The sequence below is a fragment of the Rhamphochromis longiceps genome, linkage group LG12 (genome assembly GCF_057381845.1).
Source record: "Rhamphochromis longiceps isolate RC_006_pf linkage group LG12, R_longiceps_female_GT1.1, whole genome shotgun sequence".
NCBI classification, from domain to species: domain Eukaryota; kingdom Metazoa; phylum Chordata; class Actinopteri; order Cichliformes; family Cichlidae; genus Rhamphochromis; species Rhamphochromis longiceps.
In genome coordinates, this window is record NC_140568.1 from 26,782,195 (window position 1) to 26,791,978 (window position 9,784).

Genomic DNA, 9,784 nt, shown 5'->3' on the forward strand with positions numbered 1-9,784 from the left:
TGTTCCGATTCTCTAATTTTATATCTACGGGTAAACATGAAATATGAATACAACACAATACTTGTGGAGCTCGTTTTTGTCGGTACACAACCTGACAAATTAAAATCAGGGTTTTAATTTTCCCTAAAAGAGGTGAGTTTGATCTACTCACCTTGGAGTACACTGTAGTATTTTTTATGTCTTAAATTAATCTCCATACATGTTCACCTACCGACAGCCTTTTAAATCGCGCTTTGTACATCTTTAACACTGATGCAATTTTAGATTAAAAAAACAAAAACGGCAAGTGACCAACCCAGATACAAGACGTGAAAACAGTCATGTGTATTAAATCATGTATTAAAATTTGACTGCGTAGAGCAGAAAAAGGCACCGAACGTAACTGAGACAGATGAGTTTTTAATTAATATTGATTTGTGAAGTTTTAAACAATAAGCCGGATACATACAACGTTATATACTATCTTTAAATTTAGCAGGCGTAGTTATGTACATTATAGTACAGGAGATGTGATTCTGTTCTGATTGATTTAATATGTCGCTTGTCTCTTTGAGATTGTCATTGTTATTGTTCTAAATAAAGTTAATTTTTTTAAAAAGTTATGTACATTATAACCTGGCGGTACAGATTTAGATTTTTAACCCGCATCCACCCCCTCTCTCAAAACGTAATATTGCCAATCCCATTTCAATGTTATAGGGCATAATAGGACAATTAACTTTCTGGGAATTTACATGGTTTGTTTATCTAATGTCTGCACGATATAGCAGCGCTACATTTCAAGAATTCAAAATATGGGAACCAAAGTTAGACAATATAGAAATCACTTTATTTAGTCATAGTACTAACAATGAAGGTTCTGCAACCCCCACGTCGACATGCTAAATGGTTGATTCCAGACTGGGACTGTCTATTATTTTTTTAAGGCGATGATTTTAACTACGAGTGCTGTTTCATTTGTTTTTAGCCTAAATGATTTTTTTGTAAACCGTATATAAGGTGTTCCTTTAAAATTGACCATTAGGTTACCTTAATCAGGCGATATTTAATGGACTGCGAGTCTGTTTCTATATAGAACACCCCTGTCGTTGCTGGGAACTACTCCTGGCACTTCCTTGTTCAAAAGTTTTATTTAGGGGAAGGCTTGGGGGGGAAAGTTGGTCACCGGATTGGTTATTCCTTCGACGCTGCTGTCAGACATTAAAGGCATGGATCAAAGCTTTTTGGCGTAACTACTGTGGCTGTCCCAGCTTTTCTCATGGCTCCAGTTGTTAGAGGGTGGCTAACGTTGCACTGAAAGAAAGAGGAAGATGTCCATGGCTAACATTAGCGAAGACATCAGGGTGAAGTTTCCCCTACATTCCGCAGTGTGGGAGAATGACTACAGGAAGCTGGAGCAGCTATTAACATCAACGCAGGTTGGTTAAAACCACTGGCGAGGTTGGTAACTTTGGCACCGATACTCAGCTAGCCGGACTAAGCCAGGAGTGAGCTGCTGAATTTCCGCAGGCAGGCAGTTAAAGAAGGCCAGTGGTGTTTACAGATGCTCCGCAGGCAGCCACATACACATGACACTGAGTAGCGCAGCTTTTTACGCATCTATAAGTTTGAAAGCTTTAAAAGACAAAAAAAACCCAAAAGTCTTCCGGTACAGACTGGTAGCTTGTTTCCAGTTAAAATGTAAGCTTCTGTCCCATTTCACTGGATTCCTCAAATACACTGATTAACAGACAGCAGTACGTGTTTTATCACTCGCATGCATAGATTTGTTGTTTATTTTTGCACTACCTACAGTAACTCGGCATTGCTATTTAGCTTCAAAATGGAGAGCTCCAGTAGCTCAAACAATAAGAAGTGTTAGGGATGGGTATTGATAAGAGTTTATTGATGCAAATGCCATTATTGATTTTCTTTATAGGTCAGATTGGTTTTTACTGTCAACTCAGTTTCATTTTCACTGCTTGGACAAAGTGTAGGGGGAAATAAGCTTGCATGTGACTCAGGTGTGTAAAAAGTGCCGCTATCACGAGTCTGGTGTCACTGTTGTGCAATCTGCAACTTTTGGAAAAACATGCCATGTGTCGTGAAAAGATTCGATGTTTTGGGGGGTTTATGATAATCCGATGAATAGTATAAGCTCTAGATTCCCATCCCTACGCCGATAATTACCTCAATACGTGCTTGAGAGTGTATTTTATTTACTTAAAATGGACAATGCAGTTTGACATAGTTCCAGTACAGAGCATGAAACTGATGTGCCGCACAAAGAGTTTATAGCTGTTCCTAATTTTCAGCCCTTGTTGGGCTTATACATCCAAACTATACAATTATTATGATTCCTCTGTACTGACTCCAGCAGTTTTATATCATTGTTAGCCATGACCAAATTGCATGTTGTTGACTGCACTGGTTATAGTAATCGCTTGGAGGTTGTTATGTCAGCTCGGTAGTATTTAATCTAAACAGGCACCTTATTATTTTTCAGAATGACATCGAGGCTGTGGATCCCAGAGGCCGAACACCTCTGCACCTGGCTGTATCACTCGGGAACCTGGAGTCAGTGAGAATCCTGCTGAGACATGGCGGTCAAGTGACTAAAGAAAATGCCAATAATTGGACAGGTTTGTTACGAAGCTAGCTACATAACAGACAAGGAGGGCTAGGATTTGGATTGGTTTGTTGGTTGATTTTCAATCCCTGCTGTCTATAACTCTACCCGTCATCTGCTGTTGATGAGGTTTCTTGTAAATATACTTATCCAAGAATATCAACTCCTACCACAGCAGTAAAATGGTTTCTTTGGTCTTTAATTTCATTGCTGAGGTTTTTAATGGTTAATCGTTTCTCAGGAAACGGATGCTGTTGCATTAAAAGGTTTAGTGGTTTGTTTCTGCTTGACTTTCTATGGGCAGTGCTGCAGGAAGCAGTCAGCACAGGAGATCCAGAGATGGTTCAGTTAGTGCTTCAACGCAGAGACTACCTCAAAGCCTCCACTGCCCTGGGAGGAGTGCCTGAGCTGCTGTCAAAGATCCGAGTGGTGTGACTTCATATATTTTTGCCTTTTGCTTGTCATCATTTGTAAGTGTGCCTGGAAACATTTATAACATTTCTTTTGCTCTTTCTAGTCTCCAGACTTCTATATGGAGATGAAATGGGAATTCACCAGTTGGAGTAAGTTTTTTTTTTTTTTTTTTTTTGTTTTTTTTTTTGTGAGTGGAAATATATATTTTTTAAGTAGATTTTTAAAGTAGACAAGTGTATAAATAGTATTATGTTCATGCAAAAACAGCTAGTTTATCAGAAATCCAGTATGCAAAAGAGGGATGGTTTCAAAAGTTGTTTTTTTTTTTTATTTAAGGCAGCAGTCTATTTTTAAAGATTGACACTTTTCCTGTGCGGCTTCATCAGGTCACACAGGAAAAACTACATACCTGCCTGATGGCAGGTGAAGTATTTGTTTGCTTAAGTGGTGTTTTTCACGTATGGATGCTTTTTGTTTCTGTATCCTGTTGTTTCGCAGTTCCTCTCGTGTCCCGGGTTTGTCCGAGTGATGTTTGCCGCATCTGGAAAAGCGGCGCCTCGCTGCGAGTGGATGTTACTCTTCTAGGCTTTGAGAACATGACCTGGATCAGAGGGCGTAGAAGCTACATCTTCAGAGGAGATGGCATGTGTTTACACTCCCTCACACAGACGAGTTTTCTTTGCTGCTGTTTTGATTAAAATGGTCTAAGCGACTCCCTGTCTGCGTGTCTGCAGATTCATTTGCAGAGCTGATGGAGGTGAACCATGATGATGAAGTCGTGGACATCGAACGCTTCAACATATCCCAAGAAATGGAGGATGTGACGTTAGAGTCAATGCAGCCAGCTGAGCAGGAAGTTGCAAAAAGGTTGACGACTCCTATTGTCAACACCTACTTGGACACAAAGGATATTGCTTTTGAGAGGTAAGAGGCATTTATTCCTCCTTGTTCCTGTTTTTCCTCATGTCAGGAAAGGATCTAAATTTGTTTGATAAGCTGCGACAGAACTCCAAAGCTATGCTACTTCACGAGAGTTGGCTTCTCATGGCATCTTGTTTCAGTGGAATTACTGCCTGAGCCAGGTTACTGTGTAACCCATTAGAGTTCATGATCACCACCTCTGATCTATGGATGACATTTCCAGTAGTATAAGATAATAAATATTTTGAGGCCTTACATGGAATATTCTTAAATTTTTCAAAATTAACACGTCAAACCAGAATCTAACATGTTAAAATAGCAGGGTAGATGATTCTCTATTATACAGTATATTGAGTTATTATGGAATTTTTACATGAGATATTCAAGCTTTTTCTTGTCTGTCCTTCTGGAAACTGTAGCATCTAAATGCAATATTTATATTTAGTACTTTTTTTTTTTTGTTGTTTATTCAACATCCAGCTAGAGGACATGTTATCACAATGATGATGACGACACAGGTGACAGACGGCATCTTACTTCAGCTATCCTTACATTAGTAGTTGCTGTTGCACTGTTGGATTGTGAATGTATTTGAATCTAAAGAACAACGATGAATCTCTTCTATTATGATGTTTTATGTTTTCTGGATATATACCAGTCTTTTGTTTTGTGTTTTTCCTACAGGACTAAGTCTGGCATTTGGGGCTGGAGAGCTGATAAAACTGAAGTAGTCAATGGATTTGAAGCGAAGGTATAGAGAAGTTATAAATCAAACCAGAATGTGTTTATAAAATGTGCTGGTTTTATTACCTGACATTGTATTTTTGTCATTTTCTCAGGTTTTCAGTGTGAACAATGTAAATGTGGTAATCAGGACACGGACGGAGCATCTTACAGACGAGGAGAAAGCCAGGATAAAAAGTACAGTTTTTAAGTATTTCAGTATATATATTGTTTTTGTTTGCTTTTGGGGGGGGTTTCAGCACATAGTTTAAATGAACTGATCAGTGACAGCATTAATTATTAAGTATCCTTTGAAAGAAGCTCAACACAGCCGGGCTTTCTTTGTGTTAGCTGGCTCACAAAACCTAGAACCTAGTTGATGATAACGGATCTGTTAAGCCAGACTTTCTGCTTCAGGCTCTGCACAGACAAATAAAGCAGACATGGAAATTTCTTTAATTTGTCAGTGGATCAAAGTTGTATTTATTTTTTTTAAGTTTAATAAACATTTTTGGTGTTTGTTGTGTGTTCTAGCAGCTGCAATTCCTGCAGTGTAAAGGAGACTTATCAGCAGATTGGAAGCAAGCATAAAAACATTTATACGTTTTCTGCATCGCCAAAACAATATATGCAAATTTTAAGGGACCTGCTGTGATTTTACAGCTTTGCTTCTTTCATTATATCAGTAAGGTAGGGCTTAATAACTTAACTTCCCCCATCCTCCCAGCAGAGAAAACAAGCTGTAAACAAGAGCACTCAGGGAGATCTCCTTCTGCAGGGCGAGGGCTACACTAAACTTCAATGTTTTATGATGTCTTTATTACAGCACACGGTTTTCAGCCTGTTATGGTGTCATTGTGACATCATAGCGTGTCGTATTTGGTTCATAGCTCCCTCCATGCCCTTTCATATGAATATTACTCTCATGATATATTCTAAGAGTATATATTTTGACAGGTTCCTTGGAATGCGTTTTTCACAGTGAACTTTAGCCTTTGGTGCTAAGAATGAAGGTGAAGGCAACCTGGGTACTTATGTGAAGTTTGAAGATGATCTATAAAAATTGTGGGTAATATAAAGTTTTTACAATTAATTTTTCACACTTGGTGTGACCTTGACCTGATTGGTTTTTTTTTTTTTTTACCAAAATGACATCAGCTCAAGAAAAAGGTATCTTGATAAGAATGCTAACAAACACATACTAAAAAAGAACCAAATCCATACACCTACCCTTCGGGAGGAGAAAAAAGAATCAATGAAGTCGTGGTATATTTTAAACTGAAACTCTAAACATAACCTTTGCCCCACAAGATTATTCATTCAGCACAAGTTACCATAGTGATTTAGCCAGGTAAAATGAGAGCTGCTCTTGTCACACCAAAAACTCCAACTTTAAGCTTGACATAGCTCGCTAACCAATTGATCTCGCTTTGTAGCGCTCTAGTATTAATGTGGCTATTATTTTGCCTTGTATCACTCACCTAAACACCAGCACCAACACTGGCAGGGTCGTCCTCTCTGACATGTATCCCTGACTGATTGAGGCAGATCCATGGATGCCCCATCCACTAACCCAAAGGACCCAAAGTGTCAGCGAAATAAAATAATAGTAATAATAAAGTTTAATTGTTGATGCCTTTCAAAACAACATGAAATCTGCTGCCAGTTCAAAATGTCAGGGAAGTGGTTTGAATGTTGTTATAGTCAACTTTTCTTTACACTCATAACAGAACTGAATCTGAGTGCTGATTGGCTGCTTTTCTTTTGTTTTTGGTCTTTCCAAAGGTGAAAGAAACATCCTGGAGTCTCTACTGGGGACTGTGGAGCAGCACATAAATGCGCAAGGAGTAAGTTGTTCCTTCAGCATTATTGTAAACGTGATACATTTTGTTGCCATGCACCTGCTTATTTTTTGCGACTTCATCATTCTGTAGGACCTGACTCTCGAATATGCAACTGCCAACAATCCCACTGCGATCACTCCAGAGGAATACTTTGATCCCGACTTTGACCTTGTGAAACGAGACATCGGCCGTCCTATTGAACTGAGCATTCGAACACAGAAGTAATTTCAAGTGTTCTAAACTCCAGTCCACTCATTTTCCTAGTTGTATTGTGGAATTTAATGTTTCACTTTATCTGCAATCTCCTCTCACGCAGATTCAAAGGAACATTGTGGATGAGTGAGGACCATCCCCTCTCCCTGGTGGAGCAGGTAACCCCCATTATCGACCTCATGGCTCGCACGAGTTCCCATTTTGCAAGACTACGAGACTTTGTAACCCTGAAATTCCCTCCTGGATTTCCTGTTAAAATAGGTATTTTTGCAGTTTTATGATTTTTATTTATTGTTATTTTTTTCACTAGAAATTTTGGATTTGCAGAAGCACTCTGATACCCTTTCTGTTGTCACTTTGGTATCTCATGTGGCCCTCTCTTTCAGAGATTCCCCTGTTTCATGTGCTTAATGCCAAGATTACCTTTGGTAGTGTAAATAAATGCAGCACTGAGGAGGAAGCGAACACATCAGCAGCAGCCACACCAACATCCACAGGAGACGATGAAGCAGCAGGTTGGAAAGCAGATGGTTTATCCAGAATATTTAAACACAAAACGCACGATTGTCATTTTAAACTGCTCAACTACTGGTTTTTTTTTTTTGTTTTTGGTTTTTTTATCCACCCTACCCAGCACCACCTCCTTTCCAGGTGTGTCCCTCGGTGTTTGAGGTACCTGCGAGTTATCACCGTCGCGGGGGAAGCCGCCACATGCCTGTGTCCAATAACGATGAGGAGCTCTTACAGTACGCCATCCATCAGAGTCTCCTGGAGTCTCGTCAAGGCACTGGCCAGGTCAGAGCAATCGTCACTGACACAAACTTCTTTTTCATGCAAATTTCCCCCCCCCCCCCCCCCCCCCCCACATGCTGAAGACTGTAACTTCCCCTGGTGTTTGTGTGTTTGTAGGAGGGGCTCTGGGATCATGTTGATGGGGACTTCGCTGATGTAATGCCGATTAACCAGAGTGACAGGTAGGAACAGATTAACAGTGTTACAAGTAACTCTGTTACTGAGTGTTTTAATAGAAGGTGCTTGCAGCTTAGGAGGCCTAGGGATTCACATGGTTGGTTTTGTAGTGTTTTTAGTCAAACTTTATCACATATTTATTCTGCGCACCTTAAGTCTGTTCAGTGTCCACCTGTGAGGATGATATTCTGCCTCGCTGCCTGTAAGCATCAGTAAAGGCAACAGGAAAAAAGGTGAATCTCAGTTTTATCCTGTTGACCTTCTAGGAGTATCCCAGAGGGGGTGCTGGTGGATTATAGAGACACCTCCAGCCCTCCCAGCTCTGCCTCTGCCTCTAGCCCTGATTCAGACCTGCGTCTAGCAATGGAGCTTTCTGCAAGAGCTCAAGAGGAAGAAGAGAGAATGAGGAAACAAGAGGAAGAGGAGCTGGAGAGGATATTGCAGCTTTCGCTCACAGAGAAATAAAGGGAATAAGAGGGAAATATAAATATTAATAATAATTATAATAATACAAATTCTGCTGATCCAGAAAGCAACCACCACACCTCAGTTTTCCTTCCTAACCACTCTCATCAACTATGCAACTGCAGATCTCTTTCTACAACAGATAATTCTTACACAGCCAAAATCAAACTGTCTGTATCCAATATTTTTCAGAAGGTATTTTGGTAAGAGTATACTCTTTTTTTTTTTTTTGTATATTTCTATCTCAGTATAGTGTCTCCATCGTCACGCTTCTTTCCTGGACTGTTTGAGATCATTCTGGATGGGTTCTACTTTTTATTTATTCAGTTTCTTTGTTTCAGTTCAGACTCACAGCGGCAACTTGCAGGTATTTCTGTCACTGTTGTCTCGGGTGAGGGTTGAGTCAGTGTAACGTGGTTCTGTGAACAAAAAAAGTTTGACTGACTGCTCAAAGGTGACTTCATATAGTGTCGGCACACAAATGTGATATTCACGGCCCCGGCAAACAAACACAGCAGTGCTGTCATTGTAAAGTCTCCCTACATAGTCACTTGGTTGAAGATATTGGACTCACTGAAAAGCAGAAAACTCAGGGTTAGCAGTTTTGTTTTGTTTTTGTTCCTTTGCTTTGGAATAACTTTGTTAATCAGCTGTAAAACTGACAGAAGTTAGCCAGGTAAATGATTTTAATATGGTACCACTCTAGCATATCGTTCTATAAGAACACTATGCCAGTGTTAAGTTGGAAAGGTTTGTTGGGTTGATTCAGATGTTCATATGTAAATGTGTCTTCTTGTACTTTGTGAATGTACTCTCTACAGATGGAGTAGAGCATGTTGCTTTGAAAGAAATTTGAAATTAGCCGCATGGTGTAGTATCTCTTTGCAAAAAGGATAAAGGGGGTGGTTGGCTTTCCTTTCCTGTCTTGAGCTTCTGGTGAAAATTGACTTCTCTTTTCTTTTTCTTTTTTTTGTAAATTCTCACTGAGCAACTTCACCTCAATTCAGAAATGCAATAGCAAAGACCAGTCTGTCTGTGGATTTATAATAGTCATGCAGCTGGGAAGCAGTAGTTCCAAAGGGCAGTCTACATTTTGTATCCATGAACAACTCAACACCTCTGTGCGGAAGAAGGAAAGCAGCACAGACCCTGAGGTCAAGCATGAGCGCCATACGTTGGGGTTTGATTTTTTTTTTTTTTTCCTTTTCTTTTCTTCAGCATGTGCCAAGGATTGCTTCGCTCTGATAACACGTGGTGGAGCTGAAGCGTGGCAAAATTTATATGCAGTGCAACTCAGACTAAACTGTTTAAATGAGTTTCTTTAAAATTTTGTAGTTTGAAAAACAAGGTGTCTCAGCTGTGTGATGCCAAGTAACACTCATTAACCACTGTCAATGATTTTTACTGACAACCAACCACTTTATCAGAGGTCTGTGCGACTGACTGCATCAGAAGCTTCAGCTGAACAGCTACTAACTGTAAAGATCAAGTTGCCAAACTGCTGAAAAGTCAAATTTGAAAATGGTAGCTTTAGTTAATTTAATGAAAATCTTTGCAGTGCGCCATTTGAGCTGTAAGGTTTTTTTATAATAGGTTGAAAGTTTCAGAGAATGTGTCAGTTTTCAAA

General features: G+C 39.6%; 1 protein-coding gene across 1 annotated transcript; it reads left to right on the forward strand.

Annotated features, from left to right (window-relative positions):
• Positions 1-914: 914 nt before the first annotated feature.
• Positions 915-9,134, forward strand: ankrd13a (ankyrin repeat domain 13A). The gene is made up of 15 exons (XM_085425467.1): positions 915-1,418; positions 2,486-2,621; positions 2,913-3,037; positions 3,126-3,171; positions 3,521-3,664; positions 3,757-3,946; positions 4,628-4,694; positions 4,783-4,864; positions 6,452-6,513; positions 6,601-6,731; positions 6,827-6,984; positions 7,110-7,238; positions 7,358-7,518; positions 7,633-7,697; positions 7,959-9,134. The coding sequence occupies exons 1-15, from the start codon at positions 1,311-1,313 to the stop codon at positions 8,155-8,157; spliced, it is 1,803 nt and encodes a 600-aa protein (XP_085281593.1). The 5' UTR covers positions 915-1,310; the 3' UTR covers positions 8,158-9,134.
• Positions 9,135-9,784: the final 650 nt, after the last annotated feature.